The 18,097-nt window shown below is 43.2% G+C and overlaps 1 protein-coding gene and 1 non-coding gene across 3 annotated transcripts in view; one reads left to right on the top strand and one right to left on the bottom strand.

Moving 5' to 3' along the window:
* Positions 1-10,847, top strand: part of LOC124594829 (ATP-binding cassette sub-family C member 4-like) — a 316,274-nt gene extending 305,427 nt beyond the window's left edge. For both annotated transcript variants that reach the window (XM_047133276.1, XM_047133277.1), the window contains 3 exons: positions 8,924-9,053; positions 10,396-10,506; positions 10,634-10,847. In XM_047133276.1, coding sequence (XP_046989232.1) covers positions 8,924-9,053; positions 10,396-10,506; positions 10,634-10,660 — 268 coding nt within the window. In that variant the 3' untranslated portion in view covers positions 10,661-10,847. The remainder of the gene's footprint in view (positions 1-8,923; positions 9,054-10,395; positions 10,507-10,633) is intronic.
* A 3,299-nt stretch (positions 10,848-14,146) lies between these two features.
* Positions 14,147-14,221, bottom strand: Trnat-ugu. The gene has a single exon. It is a non-coding gene; the product is annotated as a tRNA-Thr (tRNA).
* Between the last annotated feature and the right edge of the window lie 3,876 nt (positions 14,222-18,097).

Genomic DNA, 18,097 nt, shown 5'->3' with positions numbered 1-18,097 from the left:
GCCGTCTGTACCGTAATGATTTCGTTGGGATTTAGTCGCCACTTGAATATGGAATAATTACTGTGCACAGTATGTCGATCTCAAGTCGCTGCATCGCTAGCCTGCTTTTACTTGTGAAAGGGTGAAAGGCGTTAGTCATTCCGGCTCTCATATAATTTTGGTGGTTACGTCTTATCAAGTTCGGCAGAGTATCTTTTTTTGTGCTTGCGTTTGCCATTATTTTCCATTCTCATATTTTCCGTGCCGGGGGGAAAGATCACGGTAGGGACATTAATGTATGTGCTTTTATTCTGACGTTAAGTACGACCGGCAGTCAGTACAAAATGTGTCTTTTACCACTCGTCCTGAAGATGGATGCCTTTCCAGTTTGATTGAAGGTGTGCGTAAAAATGAAGGCATGCAAGTTTGCAAATTCAGGTGGAGGCTCTTGAGCTAGCTTTGTTGTAGCGGCCTGGGAACGTTATTTTCGAAGCCAGCTCCGGTGGCATGAAGTCGTTACAGTTCTGTGTAGCCTGACGCAGCCACGCGTCCCCAGGCGTCGGGCTTTGTACTTGGACGTTTCAAACGGGAGCGTTGGGACATCGTCTTCAAAATTTCAGCCGTTGACGGAATGGAAAATTTTAGGAAGAGATTGTCTTCCGACTGGAGGAAACGCATGCTCTCTTTAAAAGAAGCCATTTGGCGTTCCGTCAACTCTACCAAGTTTTGTCCCTCCCCGTATGTAGAGGCGAGGCGGTTTAAGTTTTAGAGGGAACGTACCGGGACGTGGACGAGAATAGTCGCTGCTCTGTGATAAAGTATTATTTTTATAACGATTTCGAGTTAGGTTTCTCCGTAACGATGCAACTCCGTTGTTGGGAATAGTGCGAAATTCTCGCGAGTCACGATGTCAGAATCGCTTTTACGTAAATTCAAATGGAATTGAATTTGATGTTTGATCGGTTACGAAGCACTTCATGCAACGTATGCCAAGTGCCATGTTGACTGCCATAGTTCTTCCCGCAGTTCTTTCCGCTCATGTCCCTGTAACCCGTAATGTTTAGCGTTGTGTACCCTGCGAGAGAAAATAATATCTTAGCAAACTGTGATATCTGATCGGTCGTTCTGGAGCTCAATAATTACAATTACATTGCGCAGTTTTTTCTTTAGGATAGGGATTAGGGTTAGTAATCAATTAAAATTTCATGGAACTTAACGGTGGTTTGGAACTCAGGGCAGAATTAATAATTAGGGTGTTTGTGCACAGTTAGCGCTCAACTACGTAAGGTGTTACAAGGCGAAGTGAACAACTTTTATCAGAAATTCAGACCACTTTTAAAGAATCACGTACGCACATAAATTCTTCTAACTTGACGAAAACTGTCGGCTTAATACACCTCCAACTTCCCTAAAACCACTTCATTCCTCTCGAGGATCACCTCTCGTAACTGGGTTTCAAATATGAAGACACGCTAATATCTTAATAGCGTTGGCATCGGCCTTACGGTTACACCACCTTAGTATCAGTGATAGTAAGCGGGTGGTGTGTACAGAAGTAGTGTAGAAGCAGCTCATGGAAGAAAGACCTGCAGAATATATACAATGGGTGCCGGGACGGGCACTTGGAACTGAACGTAACAACAGGGGTGTGTTAAACAGAAGTGATATAATCCATAAGTGTATTTAATGTGCATCACTTCCATAAATACATATTTGTTTATAAACGACCTATAACACTATGTTATACTATAGGGTACACAACAGATAATGCAAACTTGCAAACATGAAGCCAGAGTACGACGCTGCAGATGGGAGCACTCTCCCTTAACTACTGTGATGGAGGATCAGGTATAAAATCCCCTGGAACAAGATGGAATCTGGTGTGACACTGAAATATAAAAGAAGAGTTTCTTACTATTTTAATTATAAAGTTATTATGACAATTCAGCACGCATTATGCATAGTACACGGGACATGTGACCAAGGAAGCTCGACCTACTTATGGTTACTGTGCATTTACATGGTCCGCTAACATATGAGAATTAACACATACTGAAGTGCCTAGGCGCGTACAGAAGCTTGAAATTTAGCGCGAACTTCAATGCGATGTGATTTTAATAGTTTCCACATAGAAACTCTGTCTAGATGTCTGGCACAAAACCCACAGAGATTCTGGTCTTACGAAAAGTACACCAGTAGCAAGACGCAATCAATACCTTCACTGCGTGATAGCAATGGTGATGTTATTGATGACAGTGCCACAAACGTAGAGTTACTAAACAAGGTTGTCCTTCACAAAAGAAGACAAAGTAAATATTCCAAAATTCGACTCAAGGACAACTGTCAACACGAGTAATTTAGAAGTACATATCCTCGGTGTAGCGAATTAAGAACTGCAAGGCTTTTGGTCCAGATTGTATACCAGTCAGGTTGCTTTCAGCGTATGCTGATACAGTACCTCCATACTTACAAGGGAACCTTCCCATCGCACCCCCCTCAGATTTAGTTATAAGTTGGCACAGTGGATAGGCCTTGAAAAACTGAACACATATCAATTGCGAAAACAGGAAGAAGTTGTGTGGAACTGTGAAAAAATAATCAAAATATACAAACTGAGTAGTTCAACGGAAGATAGGCAACATAAAGGACGATGGGAACGCAGGAGTGCCATGGTCTCGTGGTAACGTGAGCAGCTGCGGAACGAAAGATTCTTGGTTCAAATCTTCCATCGAGTGAAAAGTTTAACTTTTTATTTTCAGTTTATGTGACAAACTCTTATGTTTCATCACTTTTTTGGGAGTGATTATCACATCCACAAGAAAACCTAAATCGGGCAAGGTAGAAGAATCTTTTTACCCATTCGCCAAGTGTACAAGTTAGGTGGGTCGACAACATATTCCTGTCATGTGACGCACATGCCGTCACCAGTGTCGTATAGAATATATCAGATGTGTTTTCCTGTGGAGGAATCGGTTGACCTATGACCTTGCGATCAAATGTTTTCTGTTCCCGTTGGAGAGGCACGTCCTTTCGTCTACTAATCGCACGGTTTTGCGATGCGGTCGCAAAACACAGACACTAAACTTATTACAGTGAACAGAGATGTCAATGAACGAACGGACAGATAATAACTATACAAAAATAAAGAAAGTAAAATTTTCACTCGAGGGAAGACTTGAACCAAGGACGTCTCCTTCTGCAGCTGCTCACGCTACCACGGGACCACGGCGCTCCTAAGCTCATATTGTCCATTATGATGCTTATGTGACCCATGGACTACTCAGTTTGTATATTTTGCTTATTTTTTCACAGTTCCACACAACTTCTTCCTGTTTTCTCAATTGATCTGTGTTCAGTTTATCAAGGCCTATCCACTGTGCCAACTTATAACTAAATCTGAGGGGGGTGCGATGGGGAGGTTCCCTTGTTAGCAGTGTTATACAACCGCTCGCTCGTAGAAAGATTCGTACCCAAAAACTGGAAAGTTGCACAAGTCACACTAATACTCAAGAAAGGAAATAGGAGTAATCCGCTGAAACACAGACACATATCACTAACGCCAATCTGCAGTAGGATTTTCGAACATTATGAATCACTTCGAAGAAAACGATTTATTGACAAACAGCCAACTTGGATTCAGAAAATACCACTCTTGTGAAACACAGCTAGCTCTTTATTTTAACGAAGTAATGAGTACTATCGACAGGGGACTCAAACTGCTCCCATATTTTTAGATTTCCAATAGGTTTTTGACACCGTACCCTACAAGCAGCTTCTAATTAAATTGCATGCTTATGGAGTATCGTCTCAGTTGCGTGACTGAATTCTTGATTTCCTGTCAGAAAGGTCATAGTTCGCAGTAACTGACGGGAAGCTCTCTATTAAAAGACTTGAGAGACAATCTTAGCAGCCCTCTTGGATTGTAAGCAGATGATAGTGTCATTTGCCGTCATCAAATGATGTGAACGAATTGCAAAATGGTTTACACAAGATGCTCTTTTACTACACCACCTCACGTTAATAGAGTTACCATATCACGCTGCAAATTCCGGAATCTGCAGAAGTCTTAAATTCAGATCAGCTGAACAATTGATCCATCCAGTGCCTTGTGTCACATGACGTGTTACGGGCACACAAACATATAAACATACTAAGTATGTAGAACAGCTCGTTAATCTTCCAGAGGCTTGTTGCTATCACACAAAGGTAACTTGTGATTTCCGCTGATCTGTTTGAATACGATGAGGTGACAGAACTCATGGGATACCGATATGCACGTGTACAGATGGCAGTAATATCGATTACACACGGTATAAAAGGCAGTACGTCGGTGGAGCTGTCATTTGAACTCAGGTGATTCACGCAAACAGGTTTCCGACGTCATTATGGTCGCACGACAGGAATTATCAGACTTTGTACGAGGAGTGGTAGTTTGATCTAGACGCAAATGACATTTCATTTCGGAAATTGTTAGGTAGTTCAATATCCCAAGATCCACAGTGTCAAGAGTGTGTCGAGGATGCCAAATTTCAGGCATTACCTCTCACCACGGACAACGCAGTGGCCAATGGCCTTCACTTAATGACCGAGAGCAGCAACGTTCACATAGAGCTTCCAGTGTCAATAGGCAAGCAATACTGCGAGAAATAACAGCAGAAATCAATGTAGGACGTCCGATAGAGATACCCGTTAGGACAGTGCGGCGAAATCTGGAATTAACTGACTATGGCAGCAGACGATGGACGCGAGTGACTTTGCCAAAAGCACAACCGTCACCTGCAGCGCCTCTCCTGGGCTCGTGAACATTTCAGTTGGATCCGAAAAGACTGAAAACCGTGGTCTGATCAGACGAGTCCCGATTTCATTTGGTAAGAGCTAACGGTAGGTTTTGAGTGTGTCGGAGACACCACTGGGCCATCGACTGAGGTTGTCAGCAAGGCGCTGTGCAGGCTGGTGGGGCTCCATAATGGTGTGGGCTGTGTTTACATGGAATGGACTGGGTCCTCTGGTCGAAGTGAACCGATTATTGACTGAAAAGGGTTATGTTCGGCTAGTTGGAGACCATTTATAACCTTTCATGGACTTAATATTCCCAAACAACGATGGAATTTTTAAGGACGACAGTGCGCCACGTCACCTTGCCCCAGTTGATCGAGATTGGTTTGAAGAACATTCTGGACAATTTAAGTGAATGGTTTGGTCACCCATATCGCCCAACATGAAATCCATCGAACATTTATGGGTCATAATCGAGAGGTCAGTTCATACACAAAATCCTGCACCGGCAACACTTTCGCAATTGTGGACAGCTATAGAGGCAGCGTGCCTCAGTGTTTGGGCTGGGGACTTCCAACGAGTTGTAAGAGTTTATGCCACGCCAAGTTACTGCGCTACGCCAGGCAAAAGGAAGTCCGACACGTTATTAGAAGTATCCCATGACTTTTGTCTCTTCAGTGTAAAATATTGTGCATAAATAGATGAAGCATGTCATTCTCAATGGAGAGAAGTCTTCCGAAGTAAGAGTGATTTCAGGTGTGCCGCAGGGGAGTGTCGTCGGACCGTTGCTATTCACAATATGCATAAATGACCTTGTGGATGACATCGGAAGTTCACTGAGGCTTTTTGCGGATGATGCTGTGCTATATCGAGAGGTTGTAACAATGGAAAATTGTACTGAAATGCAGGAGGATCTGCAGCGAATTGACGCATGGTGCAGGGAATGGCAATTGAATCTCAATGTAGACAAGTGTAATGTGCTGCGAATACATAGAGAGAAATATTCCTTATCATTTAGCTACAATATAGCAGGTCAGCAACTGGAAGCAGTTAAATCCATAAATTATCTGGGAGTAGGCATTAGGAGTGATTTAAAATGGAATGATCATATAAAGTTGATCGTCGGTAAAGCAGATGCCAGACTGAGATTCACTGGAAGAATCCTAAGCAAATGCAATCCTAAAACAAAAGAAGTAGGTTACAGTACGCTTGTTCGCCCACTGCTTGAATACTGCTCAGCAGTGTGGGATCCGCACCAGATAGGGTTGATAGAAGAGATAGAGAAGATCCAACGGAGAGCAGCGCGCTTCGTTACAGGAACATTTAGCTATCGCGAAAGCGTTACGGAGATGATACATAAACTCCAGTGGAAGACTCTGCAGGAGAGACGCTCAGTAGCTCGGTACGGGCTTTTGTTAAAGTTTCGAGAACATACCTTCACCGAGGAGTCAAGCAGTATATTGCTCCCTCCTACGTAAATCTCGCGAAGAGACCATGAGGATAAAATCAGAGAGATTAGAGCCCACACAGAGGCATGCCGACAATCCTTCTTTCCACAAACGATACGAGACTGGAATAGAAGGGAGAACCGATAGAGGTACTCAAGGTACCCTCCGCCACACACCGTCAGTGGCTTGCGGAGTATGGATGTAGGATGTAGATGTAGAAGACATTGATTACTGTACGATTACATTATTAGCGATATACTAATGGAAACAGTAACATGCGTAGAATGGCTAGGAGTAACTGCCCGGAACGACAGTACGTAGGGATGACCACATGAAAATAATTGTAATAAAAAGTAAGCACCTGACTAAGATTCTTCTCGGCGAAATCCAAGGAAATATAAGTCATTCACAGTAGAAGTGGCTTACAAAACACTCTTAGATTGATTCCTGAGAATTGCTCATGAGCCTGGGATCCTAACCAGGTAGGATCAATAGAATACACAGGGAAGATCCAGCGCAGGGCTATGCGATTCGTCACTGTACCATTTGATAAATGCGAGGGCGTTACACGGATATTAAATTTCAATAGCTGATGTTATAAGAGGAGCATTGTGCATCATGGAGAGGTTTAATGTTGAAATTCCGAGAGAATATACTTGAAGAAATAGAACAACTTGCTACATGCTTCCACGTAAGTCTCGTGTAATGACCAAGACGAGGAAAACAGAAAAAGCAGATCTCATATGTGGGTTTATCGACAATCATTCTTCTCATACACCATTCGCGAATGGAACTAGGAATCCTCGGTGTAACAAAGCAGCTTAAATCACTTAATAAAGGCATGGCCTCCAGTCCAGATTGTATACCAGATTCCTCTCAGAGTATGCTGATAAAATGGTTCCATATTTAGCAATTATATACAACCACTCGCTCACAGAATTTAGACTGGAAAATTGCTCAAGTCACACCAATACCCAAAAAGGGAAGTAGGAGTAATCCGCTGACTTACAGGCCTATGCCACTAACGTCGATTTACAGTAGGGTTTTGGAACATATACTGTATTCGAACGTTATGAAGTACCTCGACACATAGTCAGCACGGATTCAGAAAATATCGTTCTTGTGAAACACAACTAGCTCTTGATACTCATGAAGTAATAAGTGCTATCGACAGGGTATGTCAAATTGTTTCCATATTTTTAGGTTTCCAGAAGGCTTTCGACACAGTTCCTCACAAGCGTCGTCTAACCAAACTGCGTGCCTACGGGGTATCGCCTCAGTTGTGCGACTGGATTCGTATTTCCTGTTAGAAAGGTCACAGTTCGTAGTAGTAGACGGAAAGTCATTGAGTAAAACAGAAGTAATATCCGGCGTTCCCCAAGGAAGTGCTATAGGCCCTCTATTGTTCCTGATCTATATTAACGACATAGGAGACAATCTGAGTAGCCGTCTTAGATTGTTTTCAGATGATTCTGTTATTTACCGTCATGTAAAGTCATCAGATGATCAAAACTACTAGGAAAGTGATTTAGATAAGATATCTGTATGGTGCGAAAAGTGGTAATTGACCATGAATAAAGAAAAGTGTGAAGTTATTCACATGAGTACTAAAAGAAATCAGCTAAATTTCGATTACGCGATAAGTCACACAAATCTGAGGGCTGTAAATTCAGCTAAATACTTAGGGATCACAATTACAAATAATCTAAATTGGAACGATCACATAGATACTGTTGTGGGTAGAGCAAACCAAAGACTGCGATTCATTGGCAGAACTCTTAGAAGGTTCAACAGGTCTACTAAAGAGATTGCTTACACCACGCTTGTGCCCCCTCTATTCTGGAGTATTACTGTGCGGTGTCGGATCCACATCAGTTGGGACTGACGGATGACATCGAAAAAGTACAAAGAAGGGCAGCTCGTTTTGTATTACAGCGAAATAGGGGAGATAGTGTCACAGACATGATACGTGAATTGGAGTGGAAATCATTAAAACAAAGGCGTTTTTCGTTGCGACGGGATCTTCTCATGAAATTTCAAACATCATTTTTCTCTACCCATTGCGAAAACATTGTGTTGACGCCCACCTACATAGGGGGAAATGATCATCACGATAAAATAATGGCTCTGAGCACCATGCGACTTAACTTCTGAGGTCATCAGTCACCTAGAACTTAGAACTAATTAAACCTAACTAACCTAAGGACATCACACACATCCATGCCCGAGGCAGGATTCGAACCTGCGACCGTACGGTCGCTCGGTTCCAGACTGTAGCGCCTAGAACCGCACGGCCACTCCGATCGGCCACGATAAAATAAGAGAAATCAAGACTCACACAGAAAAATTTAAGTGCTTGTTTTTCCCGCGTGCCGTTTTAGAGTGGAACGGTAAAGAGACAGCTTGAAGGTGGTTCATTGAACCCTCTGCCAGGCACTGTATTGTGAATAGCAGAGTAATCACGTAGATGCAGATGTAGATGTAGAAGGCGGGGAAATGATAGTTTAGCTGGATGTACCCTCCGCCATACACCATAATGTGCTTTCCGAGTATAGATGTAGATGTCTAGAAAGTTACTATACAGTCAACCATCTTTTGTTCCAGCTACATTAACAAACTTTTAAGCTGACAGAATTAATAAATATTTGACTTTTAATGCTTTTAACTTTTTATTTTTAGTTTCACTTGCATTGATTGTAAACAAACAATTCTCTTTTCAGCACTGATTCGTTGATTCAGAAGACCATTCGTCTCAAGTTTGCGCACTGTACGGTACTGACAGTGGCACATCGTCTGAACACCATAATTGATTCCGACAAGGTGCTTGTAATGGATGCTGGTCGCATGGTGGTACGTATTATAGTTTAATCATTCAAGTATTGTCTCAGAAAAGAAAACAGATTCCCTTTCCATGACATATGTCACTGTGAAGATCTGCATACACTCACTTAACTATGAGTTACCCACACCAATGTATCATCTCAGAAAGTGCCTTGCTTTTCAACCGCGCTCACTCTGTGCCAGTGCATGGTGCATAGTTGTGTATCTTAAACTGTAATTGTTAATGTTGTATTCGGATGATTTGTGATCAGTGAATGAGTAGTATTCTGACTTGTATGTGTTGTTGTTGTTGATGATGATGATGATGATGATGATGATGATGATGATGATGACTATGAGAGAAGCAATACGAAGAAAACCAGTGCTATCACATTGACCACTCCTGAGAAACACCGGGGCAAGGGGGTGAGGGGTGCCAAGCTTAATGTCCCCATCCGACAGACGAATTTTTTTCTAGTGTGTTACATGTCCTCCCTCCATGAGACATTGAGAACAGATTGTGAATTTAACCACGAAGTTCGTACACAATATGGCGACCAGCAGGCACTTTATGACACCACCTCTCCTCCCCTATCTGGTTATACCAACATTAAATTTTCTCTTCCTGTCGGGATCCAAGAACCTCTAGCTTGAGCTCAGTTCATCTTGCTGATAATTATCCGAGACGTTGTGCCACTTGTGGCGTATCTAAATTAACACGGAAAAATTTGAGCCGCTGTTATCCTACTGTTCGAAAACTGAAATTCAGATCTATTTGTTATTTTTTTGTAATGTCAAGTCCATATGAAATACAGCGTTATGCGTAGTGAAGTTCTTGTTCCTGTATGTAGTTAATAAGTCAAACATTCACGTATGTTGTACTGCAATATTTCTGTACTCAGTGACGACGCAACTGAACCAATGGAGACCTTTCTTAACTTGGAATAACTGTTATCTGAATTTTTCCTGCAAAAGCTCTTTTAAGTCCATCAGTATCTAGCTTGATGTTCATATAAATCTGATTCAATATTAACTTATTGTTAATTAAATGATGCGCACCATTCGACTGAGAAAGTCATTATTTCAAGTAGACAAGTATTATTGCTGATTCAAAGCAAGGTGAAGAACTGCCTGTGGTACGTTTAATGTCTTCAGGTACTTCTCTAATTCTATGTCAACGAATATCGCCAAAGTGCTGCCGTGATTCAAAATCTTATGCACTTTTCAAAATATTTCCGTTCTTCTAACATTTAAATAACTTCAAATGTTGTCTACATGCAAGAAATATACTGGAACAATGGACGAATGCAACATTGTGTTAATTTAGTAGGCGTTCAGATTAAGGAAGCATGTCATTGCTTTATTCACACAGGAATTTGACCATCCTCACGTGCTGTTGCAAAACGAGGAGGGATACTTTTACAAGATGGTGCAGCAAACCGGCCCATCCATGGCAGAGCAATTGAGAAGAGCCGCTGAAGAGGTAAACCACAACAGCACAGAACTAGAGTGAAGTTTTTACGCTTCTGGTTTCATACCTTCACTAGTCATTAACCAGTTACCGTAGCACTTATGAAGAATACTTCTTATTATTTTGTTTTCAATTTCAGTGTTACAATACTACAACTCGTCTATAGAGAAGACGAAGAGCAACGTGCCTGAGATACTACTTCCATGGGCATTTAATTGATTTAGTGTACTAAGAAACGCTGAAAAACAAATGGAACCTGCAAACGTTGTACAAATGCACAATTTTGTATGTATTTATTTATAATTTCGACAGTCTTCAATAAATAAAAGCACTTCTCAGTGCAGATGCCGCAGCACGACACTTTCTCTAGAACTAGGAGAGTGATCCAAGGCCACGGAAAGTGAATATATGAAATGATACATCAAAAAATTTCATATTTCCGATTTCAGACCTTATACGCTACTTTCATAAAACACACTTTAAACTCACCTTTGTCTTTTTCCTCTCCTTCATTTCCAAACCTTGTATTATGGTATTTGATTGAGCATCTGTTCTTACGGTAGCGTTAGACTGTCGATGAGAATGTGTCAGAAATTCTTCTGGACAGTTATCAAGTGTATCTCACGTATGACTTTGTTGTCGAAGTAACTAAAGACTAATAAAACCACATGATACATCGCGAAGGTTAATGTAAACTTTTGGGGATGTAATAGTGTTTTTACGTATTAAAAGTATGTACGCAGGTGTAAAATACCCCACGGCCGCTTTCCTACATACTGTTGCGCCAAGGCTACGTCCAAGATATCAAACTGCTCCTTAATCGATTCAGCAGGCCAACATCATGTTGAGGGAAGCACATTTCAGCTTGATAACTAGCTGCCGAGACACAAGACTGCATATTCAGTACACAAAATCATATTCAGTACGCCGACGATCCGGACAGCTGAAGCTGCGGCGCGTTGCAGGACCGAGAGTGTTCTGGAAGAGCTAACCAGATAGGAGAACCAGGATTAATGGAGTTATAATTGCTCGCTGATGATGTCCGGCCATCCCTGCCCATTGTAACTTACAGGCCAGGAGTGCTCTCGCTAGAGAAACGCTAGCCAGCCCAGGGGATGTATACAGGGTGTTTCACAATTAATTATACATGTTTATTAAGGTTTTAGAGGGGTCCTAGTAGATCAAGTTTTACAAAGGAAACCATATCCGGAAACTCATCCAATAACGCTACAGAGTGTCAAAGTCATAGGCACAGGCCCCTGTAAACGTATGTATATACAGCGGGATACCATATGATGTTACAAACGTTCTAGGACGATGAAGGATAAATGTCTGAATTTGAGGTAAGCGTCCCTGTACCGGAAACGAACAAGGCGAAAATTATAAGGGAAAACAGTTCTGGTACCTCTGACAGTGGAATACACGTACTGATAACGTCATTGCTAAGATTGTAGGATAGGCAACTTACGGAGGTAGTAGTAAGGACCAAAACAAGGAGAAAAAGTATAGTACACAAGGGCCCTAAAATGCATACCCAACGAGCTATGAGCACTTGTTCATCTTCGCTACTGTGAAACACATCTCTTCTATTGAACAAGTGCTCATAGTTCCTAAGGTATGCGGTTTAGAGACCTTTTTTACCGGACCTTTTTTTTTTTTTTTGTCCATACTACCTACCACCTCTGAAAGTTGCCTACCCTACAGTCTTAGCAACAACAGTGCCAGTACAAATATTCCATTGTCAAAGGTATCAGGACGCTTTCCACGTATAGCTTTCGTCTGGTTCGTTCCCGGTACAGGGGACCTCCAATTGAGACATTTATCCTTCTCTATAATTCTAGAAAGTTTGTAACATCATCACAGAATCACCCCGCATTTACCTACATTTACAGGCACTGGTGCCTATAACTTTGATGCTTTGTAATGTCGTTGGATGACGTTTCCAGACATGGTTGGGTGGTTGGTTGGTTGTTTTTGGGGGGAGGAGACCAGACAGCGAGGTCATCGGTCTCATCGGATTAGGGAAGGAAGGGGAAGGAAGTCGGCCGTGCCCTTTCAAAGAAACCATCCCGGCATTTGCCTGGAGTGGTTTAGGGAAATCACGGAAAACCTAAATCAGGATGGCCGGACGCGGGATTGAACCGTCGTCCTCCCGAATGCGAGTCCGGTGTCCGGACATGGGATCCAATGTAGGCGGGCCGGAGTGTCCGAGCGGTTCTAGGTGCTACAGTCTGGAACCGCGCTACCGCTACGGTCGCAGGTTCGAATCCTGCCTCGGGCATGGACGTGTGTGATGTCCATAGGTTAGTTAGGTTTAAGTAGTTCTGAGTTCTAGGGGACTGATGACCACAGCAGTTAAGTCCCATAGTGCTCAGAGCCATTTGAACCATTTTTTTGATCCAATGTAAAACTTCATACACTAAGTCCCGTTTACAACCTCTATGAGTATGTAACATGAATTGTGAAACACCCAGTATACCACATTATTCATCCCCTCAGTCTCAATATGATTCAGTTGTACTCAGTATGCGCTGTTATACACTCAAAGCCACTTGCTATTAGTCAAATCAAATGGCTATAAGCACTATGGGACTTAACATCTGAGGTCATCAGTCCCCTAGACTTAGAACTACTTAAACCTAACTAATCTAAGGAGATCATACACATCCATGCCAGAGGCAGGATTCGAACCTGTGACCGTAGCAGCCGCGTGGGTTCCGGACTGTAGCTCGACCACCGCGGCCGGCGCTATTAGCCTCGAGAACAATGTTCACACTCCGAGATGACGCAGCCAGCCGCCACTGCTGTCAGTCTTTGCTGTCGCTGTTTGCAGGCTTCTACCTCAGCTAAGTCTGTGTGTATTCTACTTGGCGTCTTCGCACTGTCCAGTCACCTGCTCAGTCAGACGCTGCTGACGGCCACCTCCCTGGTAACCCATAAGTCTGAATCTGAACCACCTAGCTTCACAGCACCACTGCCCAAGTGGTCGCACTGTAGCTGTCCACCACCCTGTACAGGCCTACATTGCTGCTCTTAACGCCGAGAGCAAGCACACGCCGGTGTCATCAGCCATGGTGGAGGTTGTTGTTTGATCCTGCTCGCCACGGTGGGGCTTCTGCACTTGCGACAGAAACGGACTAGCAGCCAGGCCTGCCTCTACTGTCGGTCACCAGTGGCCGCCACTACCTTCCATTAGTGCACTACTGCTGAGCTGACTACAGCAAAACAGTCAGCTGTCATCGCTGTGTACCCCACCTTCCTCGAGGACGACTGCTGACGCAAGTTCATTGCCGTGTCCGTGGCTGACTTTGTCACAGACAACACTTCCAGTTTTAGTTCCGTCAGAGTAAATGTTGCAGTTAAACGGCTTTCTTAACCAGGGATATATATCTGATGGGCCACCATTTGACACCAGCTACCACCAACAATGTAGCGCAAGCCCTGGTGGGGGATCTGTACATCATCCTGAGATACCAGTAGCCCAATCCACCTACCAATGTCGATATAATTATATGTATTGTTTGATCCTGCTTGCCACGGAGAACAGACACCATTGATGACCTGCAGCCACCTAGAACGAAATTAGAATTATATTACCTCCAGCTGCTGACGGGCGTTGATATATATATCAATGGGGACAGGTGAAAATGTGTGCCCCAACCGGGACTCGAACCCGGGATCCCCTGCTTACATGGCAGACGCTCTACCCATCTGAGCCACTGAGGGCACAGAGACTACAGCGACTGCAGGGACTATCTCGCGCACGCCTCCCACGAGACCCACATTCTCACCTTGTATGTCCACACGATTCATTCGTAGTGTCCCACCCCAACACACTCATTACTCGTGGAAGACATTCTTACCAATTCCCGTAAGAGTTCGGGGAATATGTGTGCACCCGCACAGAAGAAGAAGGTCAAGGCCGGTATTGCCAGAACTATATACTTATGTGGACATGGTGTCTGTTCTTTCGGACATGTCCGAAAGAACAGACACCATTGATAACCTGCAGCCGTCTAGAACAAGATAGTCTCTGTAGTCGCGCTATCTTCTGTGCCCTCGGTGGCTCAGATGGATAGAGTGTCTGCCATGTAAGCAGAAGATCCCGGGTTCGAGTCCCGGTAGGGGAACACATTTTCACCTGTGATATATATCAACGCCCGTCAGCAGCTGGAGGTATTGATATAATTCTAAGTCCACTGTTGAGGTTACAAACCCAACTCCGACATCTGGAGTCAGAAGGGTCTTTCGCCCCTACGTATTGATGTCAGAAGAATCTCGATACTCTGCGGAGAATATGGTTCGACTGCTACAAGCAACTGGATCACTGACATTGTCGACAGCTCTAGCCTGCAGCTCCGTCAGCATGCAGTACGGTGAGTGGAGTATTTCTTTTCTTTTCTTTTGTTTTTTGTTTTTTATTGCAAGGGTAATGGAAAGTCAGTGAGTTATTGGCAGATGTTTAATTGTATCTGTACGTCCACGACGAGGAAAGTTAACTAGGATGGTGTTCTGAGAATTGTAAAAAATATACGGTAGTTTACTCCGTTCGGAATGGGCAATGTATTTTCTTGAGAGCAGGGAGTATGGCTCATTGTTGTGAAATATGCAAAGTAGTAAGCATGTGCAGCAATTGAGGCAAAGGAATTAAGTTTCAGTAAGATGTACTATGTTAGTAGTATATTTAAAGGCCCCCATGGTCATTCTGGTTTGTTTTCTAGTCATTTTTTATTTCTACAATTTATAGTCGGTCAACCATGTCAAGCTCAATACCACAGGGAGCTACCTTTGAGGAAATGTTGTGAATTGTAGCATCTCAAATAGGTGAGGTAACGGCACATCAGGCAAATATATTGAAGCAAACAGGGGTCCCGGAAGAGAACAGAGTTGTGCTCAGTTCGGTTACTTCCTAGTATGCGGAGAAGAGACAGAAAGAATTTGACGACTGTTGGATTAAAAATAGGAATCACTATTGTTCTTTACCGGTGGATAATATTAGGCATTTCAAGATCTAGAGAGATTAAATAGGAGATGCACTTGCGCGAAAGCAGAAAATAAGGTCAAGTAGAACGTGTGGTTCCGCTCTGTGGTCCTAGAAGGGCCAACCGGGCTCGACGAACTGCTACGTCATCCTCCTCCAGTGACATCACCGGATGTGTTACGGGGGAGCATGTGGTCAGCAAACCGCTCTCCCGGTTATTGTGGGGTTTGTTGACACGGGTACTGTAATATCACGTTTTCTTACGGGATTAGCTGGGACAGAAACTGTGCAGTGCGTAGGAATCCAAGACGTTACTCCTTGCATAAGAAAAGCGAACCTTATTATTGCATTATCTCTGATTTTTATTATCCCAATTGTTGAATGTAACGTTAATGACCCCGATTTTGTAATTGGTCTGATAAAGACGAAGGGAACAATTGTGAATATTACGCATTCCAACTCGATAGTAAGAGTAAAAGCTGAATTCAAGGAAGAAATAAACGATTGTTAATCTTTGATAAGTAATTAGATGAGACTCGAACGTAAATATACTCTTTCTAGTCATTCTAATTACTATAGGACGTTTCAACTACATTACGTCGACGTGAAGTTGGAGAGACGTTGGGAAGATTGGCGAACGAACCTGCAAATAACACGGCGACTTTTATCGGACTCAACAAGAAATCTGGCACTGCTCTTTACCAACATATTACCACATGACAAAACACACACGAAGCGAGTTTAATTTCAATGGACACCATTTGAAGACGAATAAATATATGCTAATGTTGTCTATAAAAGCATAAAATACAACAAAAATAACAATATAGAGCCGCTACTAATCGGACGAGTAACTTCTCAGTAGTCCTAACCAGGCTGAGTACAACCCAACCAGTCCTCCCATCAAGGAAAAATACGTGGCGGTACCAGGAAGCGAATCTGGGTCCTCCATCCGAGGCGGACAAAATGAGTAAGAATTTAATATTTTGAATTTAACCGATGCGCGAAGCACTAATATTCTGAAGTTAATGTGTTTTATCAGCTCCAATATCTTGTGAAAATGCAGAGTCTGAATTATTTGTAGTTCCATAAGAAATGAATATGTGCTTTACTGAAGTAAATAAGTGTGTAAATAGCAGTTTTGACTCAGGTGTAATGATATCTACCCCTATGGGTGATAGCGAGTGTCGTGCAGAAACGGTAGAGCATGGAGCAGATGTACGGGAGAGTATATGTGCCAATGAATTTTGTATGATGCAGAGTGTGACTGCAGACGATAATTTTGCTGTAGATACTGAGATGAATGCATATGAAGCTACTAATGATGTTATATTGCAAATATTGTGAGTAGCGAAGTGGTACAGATGCATTTATTTCTGAAATATGCAGATTTGCCCTGTAACATCACCCTCGGGCTATGCGACTCTAGAAACAGCTACGTGTCGACACCTACGAAAAAAAAAAGGTCAGAGTTCAGAAGTTCATGTGAGGTGTAAGATGAGTTAATGATACCGCTTTGCCACTAAACTTCACCGCAATTCTGTACGACGCAAGTGTGGATGTGTCAAACGATGCAGAGGTCGTCACACTCCCTCTTACCCACATTTCACCACTTCTTTTCGATTCTTTAAGAAAGAGTTCATAACCGCCATGTTCGCGCTGAAATGACGTAGTTTTCTTATGGGTAACCGAGAAAAACATTTCAGACACACCGCCACTCAAAATCGACGCGAAAAGGTGGTGGTATGAAGGGTGTCAATGAAACCATACCTACGCTTTGGGTGTTGATTCCAACAGTTCGCAGGGTGATGTGAAACAGGACGGCGTTTTTGACAACATTCGACACTGCTGACATCCCCCAGACAATTCAGCCCTAATGTAAGGACACAGAGGGGCACCAACCCCACTGAACGTGACCTGACTGATGTGGTCGGTCGGAGACAGATCTGGTGGTCGAGCAGGCCAGTGTATCATCGGACGACAACTCCAGCGTCATCCACAAACAGCATTCACCGTCCTTGTATTGACCGACTAAGTGCAGCAGGCATGGAAATCCATCACACAAACTGACATCCGGCACCTGTACAACTCAGTGCATGCTATGGGGCTATGGCACAAGAGCACATACTTAGTATGCAAGAATTCATATTCTGTGATCTGATAATGGTGAAGCAGCCAGCCAGTGCCTATGAAAAATGAAGTTGCGACACCTTACGCCATCGACAGGGTTTCTTCCAGAGCTGACCAGACAGAAAAATCAGTGTGAACGAAGTCATAGTTGCTCAATGGTGACACCCAGCTGCCCACGTCTGTTGTAGCATACATGCCAGGAGTCTGTCGTTGGAAAAATGCTACCCAGCCCATCTCACACAGTGTTTGGACGGAAATATGGAAGCACTGAGAGAGGCATGCACCAACATAAATGCGGAAGCTAACAAGCCTGCAGGTGGCCCTGTTGTATATGACCATGAATGGCACTTGTGCAATGCCGACAATACATCGCAAGTGTCAGTTGTGGTCAGAACAGTGTTCCGTGTAATTGTGAGTGTATTATGTTGGAGCTAAGAGGATTCAAACGTGGTCAATTTGTTGGTGCTGGTATGGTGGGTTGTTTCATAAGCA

The sequence above is a fragment of the Schistocerca americana genome, chromosome 2, assembly GCF_021461395.2.
Source record: "Schistocerca americana isolate TAMUIC-IGC-003095 chromosome 2, iqSchAmer2.1, whole genome shotgun sequence".
Taxonomy (NCBI): domain Eukaryota; kingdom Metazoa; phylum Arthropoda; class Insecta; order Orthoptera; family Acrididae; genus Schistocerca; species Schistocerca americana.
Note: the sequence above shows the minus strand (reverse complement) of the source record. Positions and strands in the feature narration are given on the sequence as shown.